The sequence below is a fragment of the Lichenostomus cassidix genome, chromosome 28 (assembly GCF_008360975.1).
Source record: "Lichenostomus cassidix isolate B80296 chromosome 28, HeHo_3.0, whole genome shotgun sequence".
NCBI lineage: Eukaryota > Metazoa > Chordata > Aves > Passeriformes > Meliphagidae > Lichenostomus > Lichenostomus cassidix.
Window position 1 is genome coordinate 1,850,224 of NC_139508.1, and position 21,065 is coordinate 1,871,288.

General features: G+C 47.7%; 1 protein-coding gene and 1 long non-coding RNA gene across 5 annotated transcripts in view; both read left to right on the top strand.

The window, feature by feature from the left end:
• Window positions 1-20,994, top strand: part of HOMER3 (homer scaffold protein 3) — a 39,949-nt gene extending 18,955 nt beyond the window's left edge. For all 3 annotated transcript variants that reach the window (XM_085040462.1, XM_085040461.1, XM_085040463.1), the window contains 8 exons: window positions 1,073-1,229; window positions 3,040-3,171; window positions 4,885-4,992; window positions 10,216-10,337; window positions 12,935-13,091; window positions 16,340-16,450; window positions 18,600-18,680; window positions 20,601-20,994. In XM_085040462.1, coding sequence (XP_084896588.1) covers window positions 1,073-1,229; window positions 3,040-3,171; window positions 4,885-4,992; window positions 10,216-10,337; window positions 12,935-13,091; window positions 16,340-16,450; window positions 18,600-18,680; window positions 20,601-20,789 — 1,057 coding nt within the window. In that variant the 3' untranslated portion in view covers window positions 20,790-20,994. The remainder of the gene's footprint in view (window positions 1-1,072; window positions 1,230-3,039; window positions 3,172-4,884; window positions 4,993-10,215; window positions 10,338-12,934; window positions 13,092-16,339; window positions 16,451-18,599; window positions 18,681-20,600) is intronic.
• Window positions 9,748-10,194, top strand: LOC146426121 (uncharacterized). Of its 2 annotated transcripts, none has more exons than XR_014846247.1 (3): window positions 9,748-9,892; window positions 10,005-10,085; window positions 10,136-10,194. It is a non-coding gene; the product is annotated as an uncharacterized LOC146426121 (long non-coding RNA). The 2 variants fall into 2 exon arrangements; XR_014846248.1 differs by having other exon boundaries at window positions 9,748-9,842; window positions 10,136-10,164.
• Window positions 20,995-21,065: the final 71 nt, after the last annotated feature.

Consider the following 21,065-nt stretch of genomic DNA (forward strand, 5'->3'; position numbering starts at 1 on the left):
AGCAGGAGTGATGTCTGGGATAAAGGGAGCAGCAGGAATGATGTCTGGGATAAAGTGAAGGGAGCAGCAGGAGTGATGTCTGGGATAGAAGGAAGGGGAGCAGCAGGAGTGGAGTCCAGGATAAAGGAAGCAGTGGGAATGCTGTCGGGGATAAAGAGAAGGGAACAGCAGGAGTGGAGTCTGGGATAGAGGGAAGAGGAACAGGAGGAGCAGAATTCGGGATGGAGGGAAGGGGAGTGGAGGAATGTGTCCAGGATAGAGGGAAGGGGAACAATGGGAATGGTGTCTGGGATAAAGGGAAGAGGAGAAGCAGGAGCAGTGTCCAGGATAGAGGGAACAGCAGGAATGGTGTCTGGGATGGAGGAAAGGGAACAGCAGGAGTGATGTCTGGGATGGAGGGAAGGGGAACACTGTCCAGGATAGAGAGAAGAGGAACAGCAGGAGCAATATCTGGGATAGAGGGAACAGTGGGAATGGTGTCTGGGATAGAGGGAAGGGGAGCAGGAGGAGCAGAATCTGGGATGGAGGGAAGGGGAGCAGCAGGAATGGTGTGTCTGGGATAGAGGGAAGGGGAACAGTGGGAACTGAGTCCAGGATAAAGGGAAGGGGAACAGTGGGAACAGAGTCTGGGATAGAGGGAAGGGGAACAGCAGGAATGGTGTGTCTGGGATAAGGGGAAGGGGAACAGGAGGAGCAGTGTCTGGGATAAAGGGAAGGGATGCAGCAGGAATGGTGTTTGGGATAGAGGGAACAGCAGGAATGGTGTATGGGATAGAGAGAACAGCAAGAGTGATGTCCAGGATAGAGGGAAGGGAACAGAGGGAATGAAGTCCGGGATAAAGGGAAGAGGAGAAGCAGTGTCTGGAGTAAAGGGAACAGCAGGAATGGTGTCTGGGATGGAGGGAAGGGGAGCAGCAGGAATGATGTCCCAGATAAAGGGAACAGCAGGAGCAGTGTCCAGGATAAAAGGAACAGCAGGAGCAGTGTCCAGGATAAAGGGAGCAGCAGGAACATGACAGGAATTCTCTCCACATCCCCGTTGCTCACTCCCCTGCCCCGTTCTCTCCCGCAGGGAGCAGCCAATCTTCAGCACCAGGGCCCATGTGTTCCAGATCGACCCTGCCACCAAGAGGAACTGGATCCCCGCCAGCAAACACGCCCTCACCGTCTCCTATTTCTACGATGCCACCAGGAACGTGTACAGGATCATCAGCGTGGGTGGCACCAAGGTGGGGACACACCCTGCTGGCATCTCACAGCCTCCCAGCAGCTTCTCCCCCACAAAAACAGCTTTTTTCCCACCCAAACCTGCCCTGGTGTGGATGGTGTTGGTGTGAAATCAGTTCTCAGCATGGATGTTTTGGTGTTTTCCCACAGGGAGTGGAGGGTAGAACATCCCTGCCCCTGCTTGGGTGTGTTTGGTGACACTGAGGTGACAAAAAGGTGCCCCAGGGTCTGATGTTGTCCCCTGCTTGGTCACTCTCCTCTCCCCAAAGTGTTTCCTGGGAGTTTTTATCCTGAGCCAAACCCAGCCCTGCAGCCACAGGGAAACAGCAGAGGCTTAGCGAGGCTCAGAGGTGAAATCACCTCAAAAAAGATGATTTAGTCACCTCAAAAAAGATGATTTAGTCACCTCAAAAAAGATTATTTAGTCACCTCAAAAAAGATGATTTAGTCACCTCAAAAAAGATGATTTAGTCACCTCCTCAAAAGATTATTTATTCACCTCCACAAAAGATTATTTAGTCACCTCCCCAAAAGATTATTTAATCACCTCCCAAAAAAATTATTTAGTCACCTCCCCAAAAAATCATTTAGTCACCTCCTCAGAAGATTATTTATTCACCTCCCCAAAAAATTATTTAATCACCTCCCCAAAAGATGATTTTCTCTCCCTAAACCATTCCTGCTGGGCATTTTCCTGACAGCCTCTCGAGGCTGTCTGATGGCAGAGAATGTTCCAGGTTGATTTTGCTGCTCCCCTGCCCAGCACAGAGATTGTGTAACAGTAAATGTGTCCTGAGTGCTGGTTAAGCCTTTTTTCCCCCCCTGCTTTGCCACTAAATGGAGAACATCAGAAAGCTGTTGAGGCCCCAGAGACAAACTGTCTCTCATCATCTTTTCCAGCAATGGAGGAAGCTGGTGGTACTGAAGGTTTTTTGGGTTTTTTTTTCCTTTTTCAGTAGAAAAGATGATTAAGATTTGTTCATGTCACGTAGTCAGGCTGGAAAGGCTTTTAGTCACCAAAAGCCTGAAGTGTTTCATAAATTAAAACCCAGAGGTTTCCACTCCTGATTCCCAGAGTTCCCAGGGATTCTGGGGATGAGTGAGAGTTGGAATGAGATGATCTTTAAGGTCCTTTCCAACCCAAACCTGATTGGGGTTGATTCTGTGATCAATCTGATTCCCTGATTTCCTGATCAGTCTGATTCCTTGATCAACCTGATTCCATGATTCTCTGATTGATCTGATTCCCTGATCCATCTGGTTCTGTGATTCCCTAATTGATCTGATTCCCTGATCAATCTGATTCCAATTCCCTGATCAGTCTGATTCCATGATTGCCTGATTGATCTGACTCTGTGATTCCTTGATCAATCTGATTCCCTGCTCAATCTGATTCCCTGTTGATCTGATTCCCTGATTCTCTGCTCAATCTGATTGCCTGACTGCCTGATCAATCTGATTCCCTGATCAATCTGATTCCTTGATCAATCTGATTCCCCAATTCCCTGATCAATCTGATTCCCTGTTGATCTGATTTCCCAATTCCCTGCTCAATCTAATTCCCTGCTCAATCTGATTCCCTGATCTATCTGACTCCCTGATCTATCTGATTCCCTGATCTATCTGATTCCCTGATCTATCTGACTCCCTGTTGGTCTGATTCCCTGTTGATCTGATTTCCCAATTCCCTGCTCAATCTGATTCCCTGATCAATCTGATTCCCTGATCAATCTGATTTTGTGATTCCCTGATCGATCAGATTCCCTGCTCAGTCCCAGACCATCCCTCTGCCACTCCCACCTCTCTCCACAGGCGATCATCAACAGCACCATCACCCCCAACATGACCTTCACCAAGACCTCGCAGAAGTTTGGCCAGTGGGCTGACAGCCGGGCCAACACCGTCTATGGGCTGGGCTTTGCCTCCGAGCAGCACCTGTCCCAGGTGAGACCATGGGCTGGGCTTTGCTTCAGAGCAGCACCTGGCCCAGGTGAGCCTGTGGGCTGGGCTTTGCTTCTCTGGGCTGGGCTTTGCTTTGGAGCAGCACCTGTCCCAGGGGAGGCTGCAGGGCTGGGCTTTGCTTCTATGGGCTGGGCTTTGCTTCAGAGCAGCACCTGGCCCAGGTAAGGCTGCAACACCTGTCCCAGGTAAGGCTGTGGGCTGGGCTTTGCCTCAGAACAGCACCTGTCCCAGGTGAGGCTGCAGGGCTGGGCTTTGCTTCAGGGCAACACCTGTCCCAGGTGAGGCTGCAACACCTCTATGGGCTGGGCTTTGCTTCAGAGCAGCACCTGGCCCAGGTGAGGCTTTGGGCTTTGCTTGAGAGCAACACCTGTCCCAGGTAAGGCTGCAGCACCTGTATGAGCTGGGCTTTGCTTCAGAGCAACACCTGGCCCAGGTAAGGCTTTGCTTCAGAGCAGCACCTGGCCCAGGTAAGGCTTTGCTTCAGAGCAGCACCTGGCCCAGGTAAGGCTGCAGCACCTGTATGAGCTGGGCTTTGCTTCAGAGCAACACCTGGCCCAGGTAAGGGTGCAGGGCTGGGCTTTGCTCCTATGGGCTGGGCTTTGCTTCAGAGCAGCACCTGGCCCAGGTAAGGCTTTGCTTCAGAGCAGCACCTGGCCCAGGTAAGGCTTTGCTTCAGAGCAGCACCTGGCCCAGGTAAGGCTGCAGCACCTGGCCCAGGTAAGGCTGCAGGTAAGGGAAATGCCTCTGAAAGCCTGAAAGGAGCTCAGCATTTGACAAAAAGCCTCAGGGAGCTGCTGTGGTGCTGTTCTCACCTGGCTAAAATGGAATCCCAGGTGCAAAGATACTGAAAACTGCTTGAAAATAATATTTGCAAAGCTGTTTGAGTGTCTCAGATTGGGCTCAGGCTGTGGGTTTTCTGTTATTCCTGCTGAGCTGAACCCACAGCCCTGAGTGCCAAACCCAGGTATTCCTGCATTTCACTGTTCTTAATTTCCCAATTAAAAACCATTTTAAATGCCAAACTCAGGGCTATCCCTGCATTTTTCTGTGCTTAAATTCCCAATTAAAAACCATTTTAAATGCCAAACTCAGGGCTATCCCTGCATTTTTCTGTGCTTAAATTCCCAATTAAAAACCATTTTAAATGCCAAACTCAGGGCTATTCCTGCATTTTTCTGTTCTTAATTTCACAATTAAAAATCATTTTAAATTCCAAACTCAGTGCTATTCCCTGCATTTTTTTCTATTCTTTATTTCCAATTGAAAAAGCATTTTAAATGCCAAACTCAGGGCTATTCCCTGCATTTCACTGTTCTTAATTTCCCACTTAAAAAGCATTTTAAATGCCAAACTCAGGCCTATTCCCTGCATCTTACTGTTCTTAAATTTCCAATTAAAAATCATTTTAAATGCCAAACTCAGGGCTATTCCTGCATTTTTCTGTTCTTAATTTCCAATTAAAACCCATTTTAAATGCCAAACTCAGGGCTATCCCTGCATTTTACTGTTCTTAATTTCCCAATTTAAAATAATTTTAAATGCCAAACTCAGGGCTATCCCTGCATTTTACTGTGCTTAATTTCCCACTTAAAAACCATTTTAAACACAGCAGCAGAGAGAGGAGGAACCAGGCATGATCTCTGCTCTTTCCCCATCCCAGCAGAACCCCAGAGTGACTTTTCCTCTCCCTTCCAGTTTGCAGAGAAGTTCCAGGAGGTGAAGGAAGCAGCTCGTCTGGCCAGGGAGAAATCCCAGGATAAAACTGAGCTCACCAACCCTGCCCTGAACATCTCCTCCCACCAGGTGAGCCTTGGGGACAGGGACAGCACAAAGGGGACAACATGGTCACCTCCTTCCCCTTCTCTCACTTCTCTTTTGGTGGTTTTGGTGACCCTGAAGTCACAGAAAATAGATTAATTAATTAATTAGTGCTCAAGTGGAGCTCACCAACCCTGCCCTGAACATCACCTCCCTCCAGGTGAGCCTTGGGGACAGGGACAGCAAAATGGGGACAATATGGTCACCTCCTTCCTCTGCTCTCCTTTCTCTTTTGGTGGCTTTGGTGACCCTGAAGTCACAGAAGATAGATTAATTAATTAATTAGTGCTGAAGTCCCATAACAGGGACAGCAAAAAGGACACTGTGCTCACCTCCTTCCCCTTCTCTCCCTTCTCTTTTGGTGGTTTTGGTGATCCTGAAGTCACAGAAAATAGATTAATTAATTAATTAGTGCTCAAGTGGAGCTCACCAACCCTGCCCTGAACATCACCTCCCTCCAGGTGAGCCTTGGGGACAGGGACAGCACAAAGGGGACAAAAAGGGCACTGTGGTCACCTCCTTCCCCTTCTCTTTTGGTGGTTTTGGTGATCCTGAAGTCACAAAAGGATTAATTAATTAATTAGTGCTGAAGTCCCATAACAGGGACAGCACAAAGGGGTCAACATGGTCACCTCCTTCCCCTTCTCTCCCAGAACTTTTGGTGGCTTTGGTGACCATGAAGCCACAGAAAATAGATTAATTAATTAATTAGTGCTCAAGTGGAGCTCACCAACCCTGCCCTGAACATCTCCTCCCACCAGGTGAGCCCTGGGGACAGGGACAGCACAAAGGGGACAACATGGTCACCTCCTTCCCCTTCTCCCACTTCTTTTCTGGTGGTTTTGGTGACCCTGAAGCCACAGAAAATAGATTAATTAATTAATTAGTGCTCAAGTGGAGCTCACCAACCCTGCCCTGAACATCACCTCCCACCAGGTGAGCCTTGGGGACAGGGACAGCACAAAGGGGACAACATGGTCACCTTCTTCCCCTTCTCTCCCAGAGATTTTGGTGGTTTTGGTGATCCTGAAGTCACAAAAGGATTAATTAATTAATTAGTGCTGAAGTCCCATAACAGGGACAGCAAAAAGGGGACAAAAAGGACACTGTGGTCACCTCCTTCCCCTTCTCTCCCAGAGCTTTTGGTGGTTTTGGTGACCCTGAAGTCACAAAAGGATTAATTAATTAATTAGTGCTGAAGTCCCATAACAGGGACAGCAAAAAAGGGACAACATGGTCACCTCCTTCCCCTTCTCTCCCTTCTCTTTTGGTGGCTTTGGTGACCCTGAAGCCACAGAAAATAGATTAATTAATTAATTAGTGCTGAAGTCCCATAACAGGGATAGCAAAAAGGACACTGTGGTCATCTCCTTCCCCTTCTCTCCCTTCTCTTTTGGTGGCTTTGGTGACCCTGCAGCCACAGAAAATAGATGAATTAATTAATTAGTGCTCCAGTGGAGCTCCAGGCAAGCTTCCCCCTCCAGTTAAACTGCCAAACCCATTTCATATCTCCCCAGCCATGCAGGAGGCGTGGGCATTTCTCGTTCTGATAGTTGGAATTTATCTTTTTTATTTCATTTGCTGCCCTTCCTTTTGCCCTCCTGGCTGCTGACAGTGGTGACAATGATCACACAAGGAATTCCCAACCATTTTCCTGCTTTTCCCTGAGGCTGCAGGAGGATTTTTTCCAGCCAGAAATCATCCCAGTTCATCCCAAACCATTCCAGGCAATCTCCCCATGCAGCCAAACTGCAATGGGATTTTTGGGAGCTCTGAGCTGCTCTTCCCACCGAGTTGAAAAGGTGTTTTTCCCGTGGATTTTTTGCTCCAGAGGTGGTTCTGCCCTGCCCAGAGCTCTGGGATGGAGGACAGAGTGTTCCTGGGGTGGAAAAGAGGAGGAGGGAGTGTGAACAATCCCTTGGCCTGCAGGGAAAAGAGAAAACAGGGAGGTGGTGGCTTTGCTGAGAGGCTGGAAATGTCACTGGGGCTGCAAAAATGGGGGAAATCTGCTGGAATTTATCCTAATGGGTAAAGGGGGAAGAAGAGAGTGGATTATTCCTAGGAAAAACACAATTTTTGGGGTGTTTTGGAGATGGAGATTCCTGGCTGACTGGTAAAGAAGAGAGTAGATCATTCCTAGGAAAAACACAGTTTTTGGAGATGGAGATTCCTGGCTGAATGGTAAAGAAGAGAGTAGATAATTCCTAGGAAAAACACAGTTTTTGGAGTCTGTTGGAGATGGAGATTCCTGGCTGAATGGTAAAGAAGAAAGTAGATCATTCCTAGGAAAACACAGTTTTTGGAGTCTTTTGGAGATGGAGATTCTTGGCTAATGGTAAAGAAGAGAGTAGATAATTCCTAGGAAAACACAATTTTTGGGGTTTTTTGGAGATGGAGATTCCTGGCTGAATGGTAAAGAAGAAAGTAGATTATTCCTAGAAAAACACAATTTTTATTGTGAAATAAATAACCCCATGCTCTAAGATCTAATTTCAGAGATCTCTCTTCTCCATCCATCCTCATCACCAAACCCCACAGAATTCAATCCCACAGCTACTCTGGCAGCCCTGGCAGGTTTCTCACACCCACCCATGGGGTTGATTTCTTTATTTCACAATAACCTCATGCTCTAAACCTGATTTCAGAGATCTCTCATCTCTGTCCCAGCCATCCCAAACCCACAACCAGCCCCTCCAACCCCACAGGATCAAATCCTACAGATCCCTGTTCCCATTCCAGCCTTCTCCTGTCCCAGTGACACAGCTGGACATGTCCACTGTCCCCTGCCATGTGGCTTTGCCACTTGTCCCCACTTGTCCCCACCTCCCCTCTCCTGATTCCCACCCTGTGCATTAGCAGAGCTCCAAAAACCACTCTGAGCCTTGAATAATTGATTGGGTTTCTGTTTGTGAGCAGAGCAGAGAGCAGATCTGTCTGCTGCAGTTAAATCAGGCTTCCCTCATCTCCTCCATCTGCACTATTTTCTGGGCTGAGGAATTCCCAGAACAGCATCTGTTCCCTGTCCTTCCTCCCTTTTAGGGTCAGTTAGCATCCCCAGCCCAGGGGGTTTCCCTGTGGGTGATGGAAAAGTCACAGCAGTGTGGAGAAACTTCAGTTCCTCCCCATTTCACACCACGAGGGGAAATTTCTGAAATGTGCAGAATTTGGGGTGATGGAGGAGGAGATGTTATAGGGGAAATTTTTACCTCAGAGTGTGAAATGTGCAGAATTTGGGGTGATGGAGAAGGAGATGTTATAGGGGAAATTTCTGCCTGAGTTTCTGAAATGTGCAGAATTTGGGGTCATGGGGAAGGATATGCTTTAGGGACAGAAGCTAAACTTCTCACCACGAGAGAAAATTTCTGAAATGTGCAGAATTTGGGGTGATGGAGAAGGAAATGTTATAGGGGAAATTTCTGCCTGAGTTTCTGAAATGTGCAGAATTTGGGGTCAGGGAGAAGGAAATCCTTTAGGGGAAATTTCTGCCTCAGGGTCTGAAAGTGCAGAATTTGGGGTGAGGGAGAAGGATCTGTTATAGGGGAAATTTCTGCCTCAGGGTCCGAAATTTGGGGTGATGGAGAAGGATATCCTTTAGGGACAGAGGCTAAACTTCTCCTAAACGTTTTGGAAAATGATTTACATTGAAAATGATTTTAAACATTTTCAGTGTTCAGTTCACCCAGAGGTGGAATTCACCCTGAGGTGGAATTCAACCTGAATTGCAGCTGAACAAACCCAGCTCTGTTTAAACTCTGGGAGTTTAAATCTTCCCACTGCTCTGAAAATCCTCTCAGGAATTCCCAAAGCCCCTTGGAGCAGCTCAGGGGACTCAGGTGACAGGAGGTGACACTGCTGGCGTTTCTGTGGGGGAGCTGAGGGGCAGAGAGTTCCCAAAATCCAGCAGGAGGGAGGACGAGCTGGGAGGTCACATGTACTGGGGTCACCTGTACTGGGATTTGGGGTCACCTGTATAGGGATTTGGGGTCACCTGTATTGGGATTTGGGGTCACCTGTATTGGGATTTGGGGTCACCTGCACTGGGATCTGGTGTCACCTGTACTAGGATCTGGTGTCACCTGTACTGGGATCTCCTGTACTGGGATTTGGGGTCACCTGCACTGGGATCTGGTGTCACCTGTACTAGGATCTGGTGTCACCTGTACTGGGATCACCTGTACTGGGATTTGGGGTCACCTGCACTGGGATCTGGTGTCACCTGTACTAGGATCTGGTGTCACCTGTACTGGGATCTCCTGTACTGGGATTTGGTGTCACCTGTACTGGGATTTGGGGTCACCTGCACTGGGATTTGGTGTCACCTGCACTGGGGTCACCTGCATTGGGATTTGGGGTCACCTGTATTGAGATTTGGGGTCACCTGCATTGGGATTTGGGGTCACCTGTATTGAGATTTGGGGTCACCTGTATTGAGATTTGGGGTCACCTTCATTGGGATTTGGGGCACCTGTACTGGGATTTGGGGTCACCTGGCCTGGGATCTCCTGCACTGGGATTTGATGTCACCCACACTGGGATCTGCTCCCTGCTCCTTTGGCATCCCTGCCCCAGCCCAGTGCACTCTGTCACCTCTGTCACCTCTGTCACCTCTGTCACCTCTGTCACCTGGCCAAACCAGCTCTCCCCAGGTCAGAACCCATCCAGGTTTGTCCCAGGAATGAGAACTCCCCATGAGCCAGGCTTGGTGACCTCAGGGACACTCCAGGTGCTGCAGGTGGTGACACCTGAAGGGTCTGTCCTTCATCCCCATCATCATCATCTCCAGTGGGCCTGGAGAGGATAAATTAAATTATTCCTGAATTATTCCTTTGTCCCAGGTAGAGGATAAATTAAATTAAATTATTCCTGAATTATTCCTTCATCCCAGGTAGAGGATAAATTAAATTATTCCTGAATTATTCCTTCATCCCAGGAAGAGGATAAATTAAATTATTCCTTCATCCCAGGTAGAGGATAAATTAAATTATTCCTTATCTCAGGTACTTCCCAGCCCCACCCTCAGCTCCAACAGGCCTGGAGAAGATAAATTAAATTATTCCTGAATTTTTCCTTCATCCCAGGTAGAGAATAAGTTAAATTAAAATATTCCTGAATTATTCCTTCCTCCCAGGTCCTTCCCAGCCCCATCATCATCTCCAATGGGTCTGGAGAGGATAAATTAAAATATTCCTGAATTATTCCTTATCCCAGGTCCTTCCCAGCCCCATCATCAGCTCCAACGGGCCAGGAGAGGACAAACTCTTCCGGAGCCAAAGTGCTGACGTGGAGATCTCAACGGAGAAGGAGAGGCTGAAGAAGATGCTCTCAGAAGGGTGAGGCTGCCCTGAGTGCTCCTGAATCCCAAATTCTGCTCTGGCAGGATTTGCTGCACCCAAATAATGATGAGATCATTGTTTTGATTTAAAATTTATCGAATTATTGGATTGAAAAGAATTATTTTAATTATAAAATAAGTATTTTGTCACCCAGATAATTCTGAGCCTTTTAGCTCCCTGACTAAAGCTGCTCAAACCCCACTGGAGTTATTTCCCTCCTTCCCAGGGGGTTTTTTTTTTTTTTTTGGGTGTTTTTTTTTTTTTGGGGGTTTTTTTTTTTTTTTTTTTTTTTTAAAATTTCCCTCCTTCCCACGAAGCAAGAAATTATTTTCCTGCTTCCCAAAAATTTCCCTCATTGCCAGCTTGGAAATTATTTTCCTGCTTCCCAAAAATTTTCCTGCTTCCCAAAAATTTTCCTCCTTCCCAGGAAACAGGAAGTGATTTTCCTGCTTCCCAAAAATTTTCCTCCTTCCCAAAAATTTCCCTCCTTCCCAGGAAGCAGGAAATGATTTTCCTGCTTCCCAAAAATTTTCCTTATTCCCAAAAATTTTCCTGCTTCTCAAAAATTTCCCTCCTTGCCAACAGGAAATGATTTTCCTGCTTCCCAAAAATTTCTCTCCTTCCCAGGAAGCAGGACATGATTTTCCTGCTTCCCAAAAATTTTCCTCCTTCCCAGGAAGCAGGAAATGATTTTCCTGCTTCCTGAAAATTTCCCTCCTTGCCAGCTTGGAAATTATTTTCCTGCTTCCCAAAAATTTTCCTCCTTCCCAGCAGGAAATTATTTTCCTCCTTCCCAAAAATTTCCTTCCCTCCCAGCAGGAAATTATTTTGCTACTTCCCAAAAATTTTCCTCCTTCCCAAAAATTTGGAAATGAGCTTGGGAATGAGCAGCTCAGTGTGGGAAGCAGCAGGATCTGTGTCTGCAGAGTGCTGCCTTGGTGCCACTTGTCTGCAGCTCAGCAGTTGGTGATTCCAGGAGATGTTCACACCTTTTTCCAGAGAAAAATGAGAAAATATCCACACAGAGAGCTGCTGTGTTCATTCCCCTCACCATTCCAGCAAATTCCCTGCTGTTTCCTCTCTTTGTTCCAAAAATTTTGGGGTGAATTCTGCCCTGTGGCTCCTGTCAGACTCTCAGCTGAACACTTGGAGTATTTTTAAATCAAACTCTCCTTTGCTGCTTTCTCCCCAGCCTGGGCTTTATTCAAAGCAAACTCTGCTCTAAGGTGGATTTTTTAAAAAAAAGTGATTTTTAAAATTCACAATCCCACAATCCTTTAGAACACCTGCATCTCCCCCAACCATTCATCTCTCCATGAGGTTTGTGCAGCTCAATTAAAATGAAATGAAACTCAAATATTCCCAGGGGTAAAGCACAGAGAAAACTCAAATATTCCCAGGGATAAAGCACAGAGAAAACTCAAATACTTCCAGGAATAAAGCACAGAGAAAACTCAAATATTCCCAGGGGTAAAGCACAGGGAAAACTCAAATGTTCCCAGGGATAAAGCACAGGGAAAACTCAAATATTCCCAGGGATAAAGCACAGAGAAAACTCAAATACTTCCAGGAATAAAGCACAGAGAAAACTCAAATATTCCCAGGGGTAAAGCACAGAGAAAACTCAAATATTCCCAGGGATAAAGCACAGAGAAAACTCAAATATTCCCAGGGGTAAAGCACAGGGAAAACTCAAATATTCCCAGGGATAAAGCACAGATCAAGGGCAGATCCAGAGCTGGAGGAAATGTTGGAATTTGGGAATTTGGAGTGAATTTGGGAATTTGGAGAGAAACCTGGGGAGGAGGAGCTGGAGCTGCTGAGCAGTGCCAGGAGGGTTTGGGGAGGAAACTTCCACCTCTGTCCCAAATTTCTCCTGAACCTCTCCTGGACTTCTCCTGAACCTCTCCAGAATATCTCCAGAATTTCTCCCAAACTTCTCCCAAATTTATCCCAAATTTTTCCCAAACTTCTCCTGAATTTCTCCCAAACTTCTCCCAAACCTCTCCTTGACCTTTCCTGAACTTCTCCCAAATTTCTCCCAAACCTCTCCTGAACTTCTCCTTAACCTCTCCAGAATATCTCCAGAATTTCTCCCAAACCTCTCCTGAACTTCTCCCAAACTCCTCCCAAAGCTCTCCTTAACCTCTCCTGAAGTTCTCCCAAATTTCTCATGAAGTTCTCCCAAATTTCTCCTGAACTTTTCCCAAACCTGTCCTTGACCTTTCCTTAACCTCTCCTGTATTTCTCCTGAACCTCTCCTGAAGTTCTCCTGAATTTCTCCCAAACCTGTCCAGAACTTCTCCCAAACTTCTCCTGACCCTCTCCTAAATTTCTCCCGAATTTTTCCCAAACTTCTCCCAAACCTCTGCCAAACCTCTCCCAAACTTCTCCCGAACTTCTCCCAAACATCCCCAGAACTTCTCCCAAACATCCCCAGAACTTCTCCTGAACTTCTCCCAAACTTCTCCCGAACTTCTCCCAAACATCCCCAGAACTTCTCCCGAACTTCTCCCGAACTTCTCCCGAACTTCTCCCGAATTTCTCCCAAACTCCTCCCGAATTTCTCCCGACCCTGTCCCTCTCTCCCGCAGCTCGGTGAGCGAGGTGCAGTGGGAAGCTGAGTTCTTCAGCCTGCAGGACAACAACACCAAGCTGGTGGCAGCTCTGCACGAGGCCAACGCCAACGTGGACCAGTGGAAGAAGCAGCTGACGGCTTACCAGGAGGAGACAGAAACTCTGCGCCAGAGGGTGAGCAGGAGAGGAAACCCCAGAGCTGCCCTGAGCCCCTTCTGCCCTTCTGCCCTTCTGCCCTTTTGCCCTTTTGCCCTTTTGCCCTTTTCCCCTTTTCCCCTTTTCCCCTTTTCCCATCACTTCCAGCAGGATGGGATGGAAATCTGTGATTCTGTGTGAATCTGGCAGGGAAGATGTGTCCAGGAATGAGGATGTGGAGTTGGGGAACTCTGCTCAGGAGGAAATCTCAGCCCAGAGCTGCTCTGACCCCTTTTCCCATCATTTCCAGCAGGATGAGATACAATTCTGTGATTCTGCAGGAACCTGGCAGGGAAAACATGTCAAGGAATGAGGATATGGAGTTTGGGAACTCTGTTCAGGAGGAAATCCCAGCCCAGAGCTGCCCTGACCCCCTTTTCCCCTTTTCCCATCACTTCCAGCAGGATGGGATGGAATTCTGTGATTCTGCAGGAAGGAATGAGGTTTTGGAGTTTGGGAACTCTGCTGCCCTGACCCCCTTTTCCCATCATTTCCAGCAGGATGAGATACAAATCTGTGATTCTGCAGGAACCTGGCAGGGAAAACATGCCAAGGAATGAGGTTTTGGAGTTTGGGAATTCTGCTTTGGAGGAAACCCCAGAGCTGCCCTGACCCCCTTTTCCCCTTTCCCCATCACTTCCAGCAGGATGAGATACAAATCTGTGATTCTGCAGGAACCCAGCAGGGAAAACATGCCAAGGAATGAGGTTTTGGAGTTTGGGAACTCTGCTCCCCTACTCCCTTTTCCCATCATTTCCAGAAGAATGGGATGGAATTCTGTGATTCTGCAGGAACCTAGCAGGGAAAACATGTCCAGGAATGAGGTTTTGGAGTTTGGGAACTCTGCTCCCCGACCCCCTTTTCCCATAATTTCCAGCAGGATGAGATACAAATCCATGATTCTGCAGGAACCTGGCAGGGTAAACATGTCCAGGAATGAGGTTTTGGAGTTTGGGAGCTCTGCTGCCCTGGGATACAAATCCATGATTCTGCATGAGGTTACATGGGATGGGTGAACTCTGAGTCCCTGCGGGGAAAAGGAGGAAACCAGAGTGCAAAGTCAGGGAATTTCAGCTTCCCTCCAGATTTCCTGGAAGTAATTCCCATTTTCCAGCCAGACCAAGCCCTGTGCCCTGCCAGGGCTGCTGCCAGGAAGGATGAAGATCGCTATAATTAGCTGCTGTAATTAGCTGCAGCATCATCAAATCCACAAACCAGCCCTCGTTCCCTCGGAACAAGGAGATCTGCTGCCCTCAGGATGTCACCGAGGTCACAGGGCAGGGGGTGACAGTCACACGGGTGGGGAGGGGACAGCCCTGCAGAGCTGGGGAGGAAATCCCAGAGCCATTTCGCTCATTAAAGAGCAATTAACAGCTGTTAATTTTCCAAGCATTCCTTGTCCCCAGTGAGGATTCCCTGCACTGCATGGGACAGATTTTGGTGCAGAGATCTCACGGGCTGGCTGTTTTTGGGGTGTTTTTGGGGCTGGCTGGGTCAGGCTGAGTTTCCTCTGTGCATCCCCAGCTGTTTTGGGGTTTTTGCACAGCTGGGATGGAGGATTTGGGGAGCCTTGGCTGGAGGACAACACCAGATAATTGGCAGAACCACAGGAAAAATGAACTCAGTGAAACACCTCAATTCTTGTCCCCAAATCAGTGAAACTCCTCGATTATTGTCCCCAAATCAGAGCATTTGGCAGAACTGAGTTAGAAAAACTAACTCGGTGAAACTCTTCAATTATTGTCTCCAAATCAGGACATTTGGCAGAATCACAGAATAAACTAACTTACTGAAACACCTCAATTATTGTCCCAAATCAGTGAAACACCTCAGTTATTGTCCCCAAATCAGTGAAAAACCTCAATTCTTGTCCCCAAATCAGTGAAAAACCTCAATTCTTGTCCCCAAATCAGTGAAACACCTCAATTCTTGTCCCCAAATCAGGGCATTTAGGTCTATTTTGGCCACCACGTTGTCACCCTGCCACCTCCCAGCCACCATGGCCGCGAATGCTGGGCTGTCCTGCCCTGGGGACAGCAGACCTGCTCCTGTCTGGCTGATGTCCTTGTCACCGGAGCTGTTAGCAGAGCCCAGCAGCTGCTGCAGCTCTTGAGATGATCTTTAAAAATGAATCGAGCTTTAAAAATGAGTTCTTTTCATGAATAATCCAAAGCCCTGAGCTGAATTTCGCTGAGCTCTCAGCAAACCCTTCCAGCTCAGCTGCTCAGCCACTCCTGTTCCCTTGGAAATCTCTGCCCAGGGGTGCAAATGGAGCTGAATTTTTGGGCTGAAGGTGCTCATTGTCAGCAGTTCAGCTGGGCTGGAAGTGCAAAACTCCCGCAAAAATCAAACACAGAGCCATGAGACATTTATTTTTTTATCATAAAATGTTTCTGGGTTTTGTCCACGCAGAGCAGAAGGGATATTTTCCCTGAAAACCCCAGTTGGGCTGGAAGTGCAAAACTCCCGCAAAAATCAGCCACAGAGCCTCGAAACTTTTATTTGTTTGCCACAAAGGGTTTTATCCACGCAGAGCAGAATGACTTTTTTCCCTGCAAATCCCAGTTGGGAGCTGTGTAACCCCAGTTGGGCTGGAAGTGCAAAACTCCTGCAAAAATCAGCCACAGAGCCTCTAAACATTTTATTTTTTGCCCCAAAGTGATTCTGGGCTCGATCCACGCAGAGCAGAATGAATTTTTTCCCTGCAAACCCCAGTTGGGAGCTGTTTAAGCCCAGCTGTGCTGGAAGTGCAAAAATCAGCCACAGAGCCTCTAAACATTTTATTTTTTGCCCCAAAGTGATTCTGGGCTCGATCCACGCAGAGCAGAATGATTTTTTTCCCTGCAAACCCCATCTGGGAGCTGTCTAACCCCAGGAGGGTTTCCAGGAAGTACAAAACTCCTGCAAAAATCGGCCACAGAGCCTTGAAACATTTCTTCTTTTACCACAAAGTGGTTTATCCAGGCAGAGCAGAATGACTTTTTTCCCTGCAAACCCCAGTTGGGAGCTGTTTAACCCCAGCTGTGCTGGAAGTGCAAAAGCCAGCCACAGAGCCTCCAAACATTTATTTTTTTTGCCACAAAGTGTTTTATCCACGCAGAGCAGAAGGAATTTTTTCCCTGCAAACCCCATCTGGGAGCTGTCTAACCGCAGGAGGGTTTCCAGGGAAGCTGATGATCCAGGTGCTGCAGGTCAGGAAATCCCTAAATGGCGGATTTCCCTTGCAGGTGGCAGAGCTGGAGGCGCAGGGAGCTCACGATTCCTCCAGCGACAACAGCAGGGAGGAGCTGAGCCAGAGCCTGGAGGAGCTGGAGCTGCTGCTCAAGGCCAAGGAGGAGGTGAGCTGGAAACCTGGGGTTGATCGATTGAGCTGGGATTGAGCTGGCAATCTGTGATTGATCTGTGATCGAGCTGTCCATCTGGAATTGAGCTGTCGATCTGGAATTGAGCTGTCAATCTGTGATTGATCTGTCAATCTGGGATCAATCTGTCAATCTGTGATTGATCTGCCAATCTGGAATTGATCTGTCAATCTGGAATTGATCTGCCAATCTGTGATTGATCTCTCAATCTGGAATTGATCTGTCAATCTGGAATTATCTGTCAGTCTATAATCCATCTGTCAATCTATAATTGATCTGTCAATCTGTAATTGAGCTGTCAATCTAGGATCAATCTGTCAAATCTGGAATCCATCTGTCTGTCTATAATCAATCTGGCAATCTGGAATTGATCTGTCAATCTGTAATCCATCTGTCAATCTGTAATCAATCTGTCAATCTGGAAATGATCTGTCAATCTGTGATCGAGCTGTCAATCGGTAACTGAGCTGTCAATCTGTAATCAATCTGTCAATCTATAATTGATCTGGCAAGCTGGAATTGATCTGTCAATCTGTGATCGATCTGTCAATCTGTGATTGATCTGTCAATCTGTTATCAAGCTGTCCATCTGGAATTGATCTGTCAATCTGTGATTGATCTGTCAATCTGTGATCAATCTGTCAATCTGGAATTGAGCTGTCAATCTGTGATCAAGCTGTCAATCTGGAATCAATCTGGCAATCTGGAATCAATCTGTCAATCTGTGATCGAGCTGTCAATCTATAATTGATCTGGCAATCTGTGAATGATCTGTCAATCTGGAACCGAGCTGGAAATCTGTGATTGATCTGTCAATCTGGAATTGATCTGTCAATCTATAATCAATCTGTCAATCTGGAATTGGTCTGTCAATCTGTGATTGATCTGTCAATCTGTAATTGAGCTGTCAATCTGTGATTGATCAGTCAATCTATAATCAATCTGTCAATCGGTAACTGAGCTGTCAATCTGTGATCAACCTGTCAATCTGGAGTCAATTTGTCAATCTGGAGTCAATCTGTCAATCTGGAATTGATCTGTCAATCTGTAATTGAGCTGGCAATCTGTGATTGATCTGTCAATCTGGAATTCTTCTGTCAATCTATAATCAATCTGTCAATCAGCAGCAGCCTGTCAATCACCAGAGCTGCTCCCAGCTCCATTCCCTTCCCAGGAAGGATTTCCTTTCAGAGGAATTTGGATTTCCTTGGATTTCTATTCAGAGGAATTCCTTGGATTTCCATTCAGAGGAACTTGGATTTCCTTGGATTTCCATTGGGGGAATTTGGATTTCCTTTCAGAGGAGTTTGGATTTCCTTGGAATTTCATTCAGAGGAATTCCTTGGATTTCCATTCACAGGAATTTGGATTTCCTTGGATTTCTATTCAGAGGAATTCCTTGGATTTCCATTCAGAGGAATTTGGATTTCCTTGGAATTCCATTCATAGGAATTTGGATTTCCTTGGATTTCCATTCAGAGGAATTTGGATTTCCATTCACAGGAATTTGGATTTCCTTTCAGAGTAATTATTTTGGATTTTCTTGGATTTCCTTTCAGAGGAATTCCTTGGATTTCCTTTCAGAGGAATTTGGATTTCCTGGGATTTCCATTCACAGGAATTGTTTTAAAGGAAAACTCTTTTTTTTTTCCAACAATCTGCCTGTTTCACCCACTGGGGAGGGAGGAGAAGTTCCTCCTGTTCCTTTTTCCCAATCCTGAGTGTTGGGAGTTATCCCAAAACTTTGGGAATCATCCTAGAAATTTGGGAGTTATCCTAGAAATTTGGGAGTTGCCCTAGAAATCTGGGAGTTATCCCAGATGTTTGGGAGTTTTAAAGGTGTTTTAAAGGTTTAAAACATTTAAAACATCCCAGATGTTTTCAAGGTGCTGCAAACAGAGGTTTTAGGGTTTTTTGTGAAGCCTAGAACTGCAAAACAAATTAAAAAAAAAAGATAATTGAGGAATAGAAATTAGAAATTAAGGCATCAGCCAGGCTTGGAGGGGAAATTGGGACAGAGTGTGCAGGGAGAGGTGTGAAAATGTGGATTTTTGGGTGTTTTTGGGGTTCTGGGAGGTGGGAATTGTTCCCCCGTGGGTCTGACAGATGTTCTGCTGTCCTGCAGGAGATCCAGATGTTGAAGAGCCAGAAGTGTGGCCGATGGGAGGCTGAGGGGGAGCGAGAGGAGACTCTGCAGAAACTGCAGGTGAAGGTGGCTCTGGGGGCTTGTGGGGATCACCTGGGACAGGTTGGACAGGGTTAAAAGAATAAAAAATAATTACATTTATTGGAGGCATTCAGGTGTATTTAGGGCTCACCTGAAACAGAGCTTAGACTGGGTTAAAAGAATAAAAATAATTATATTTATTGAAGGCATTCAGGTGCATTTAGGGATTACCTGAAACAGAGCTTAGAAAGGGTTAAAAGAACAAAAATCAGATTTATTTATTGGAGGTCTTCAGGTGCATTTAGGGCTTTCCTAAAACAGGGGCTAAACAAGATTAAAAGAATAAAAATTAATTATAGTTATTGAAGATCTTCAGGTGCATTTAGGGCTCACTTGAAACAGAGGTTAGACAGGGTTAAAAGAATAAAAATGAGATTTATTTACTGAAGGCATTCAGGTGCATTCAGGGCTCACCTGAGACAGGTTAGACAGGGTTAAAAGAATAAAAGTAATTATATTTATTGGAGGCCTTCAGGTGCATTTAGGGCTTTTCTAAAATAGAGGCTAAACAGGGTTTGGGGACACAAATATGGAATTCTGGGGACACAAATGTAGAATTTTGGGGACACAAACAGGGAATTTTGGGGACACAAATATGGTGTTCTGGAGACACCAACACTATTTTGGGGACACAAACAGGGAATTTTGGGGACACAAATGTGGAATTTTGGGGACACAAACAGGGAATTTTGGGGACACAAATATGGCATTCTGGGGACACCAACTGAATTCTGAGGAACACAAACAGGGAATTCTGGGGACACAAATACAGAACTCTGGGGACACAAACATGGAATTTTGGGGACACAAATATGGTATTCTGGAGACACCAACACAATTTTGGGGACACAGGGAACTCTGGGGACACCAACACTGAATTCTGGGGACACAAATATGGAACTCTAGGGACACAAACATAGAATTCTGGGGACACAAATAGGGATTTTTGGGGACACAAACAGAATTCTGAGGACACAAACACTCAATTCTGGGGACACAAACATGGAACTCTGGGGACACAAACATGGCATTCTGGGGACACTGGGGGGCTCTGGGCTGTCCCTGGGGTGGCTCTGGGCTCTTTGGGGCACCCCTGACCCCCTGGCTGTCCCCTGGCTGTCCCTGTGCTGTCCCTGAGCTGTCCCTGGCTATCCCTGGGCTGTCCCTGGCTGTCCCCTGGCTGTCCCTGGGCTGTCCCTGGCTGTCCCCAGGCTCTTTGTGTCCCCCCTGACCCCCGGTGTCCCTGCAGGAGCTGGAGTCCCTGGGGTGTCCCCTGGCTGTCCCTGGCTGTCCCTGGGCAGTTTGGGTCCCCCTGACCCCTGGTGTCCCTGGGCTGTCCCTGGCTGTCCCCGGGCTGTCCCCGGGGTGTCCCCTGGGCTCTTTGGGTCACCCCTGACCCCCTGGCTGTCCCTGGGGTGACCCTGAGGTGTCCCTGGGCTGTCCCTGACCCCCTGGCTGTCCCTGGCTGTCCCCTGGCTGTCCCCTGCCTGTCCCTGGCTGTCCCCTGGCTGTCCCTGGGCTGTCCCTGGGCTGTCCCTGGCTGTCCCTGGCTGTCCCCTGGCTGTCCCCTGGCTGTCCCTGGGCTGTCCCTGGGCTGTCCCTGGGCTGTCCCCAGGCTGTCCCTGACCCCCGGTGTCCCTGGGCTGTCCCTGACTGTCCCCTGGCTGTCCCCGGGCTGTCCCCAGGTTGTCCCTGACCCTCGGTGTCCCTGCAGGAGCTGGAGTCCCTGGGCTGTCCCTGGGCTGTCCCTGGGCTGTCCCTGGCTGTCCCCAGGCTGTCCCTGACCCCCGGTGTCCCCAGGCTGTCCCTGACCCCCGGTGTCCCTGGGCTGTCCCTGACTGTCCCCTGGCTGTCCCCTGGCTGTCCCCAGGTTGTCCCTGACCCTCGGTGTCCCTGCAGGAGCTGGAGTCCCGGAACGCCGAGCTGGAGCAGCGCCTCCACCTGGCAGAGCAGAGCCTGGCCGAGAGCCTGGCCGAGAGGGACAAGCTGCACAGCGAGGTGACAAAGGTGACAGAAATCCTCGACGTGAAGATCTTCGAGCTCAGCGAGCTGCGGCAGGGACTGGCCAAGCTGCTGGAGAGCAACTGAGCTGGGCTGGGATGGACTGGGCTGGACTGGGATGGACTGGGACGGACTGGGATGTCACTGAGGTCACCACGGAGGTCACTTTGTCACCCACCAGCAGCTGCCTGGACACTGTGGGCAGCAGCCCAGCCGCTTGTTATCGTGGAATTTTGGGAGTTATCGTGGAAGTTTGGGAGTTTTCCTAAAAACTTTGGGAGTTTTCCTGGAATTCTGGGAGTTATCATGGGAGTTTGGGAGTTTTCCTAAAACTTTGGGAGTTACCTTAAAACTTTGGGAGTT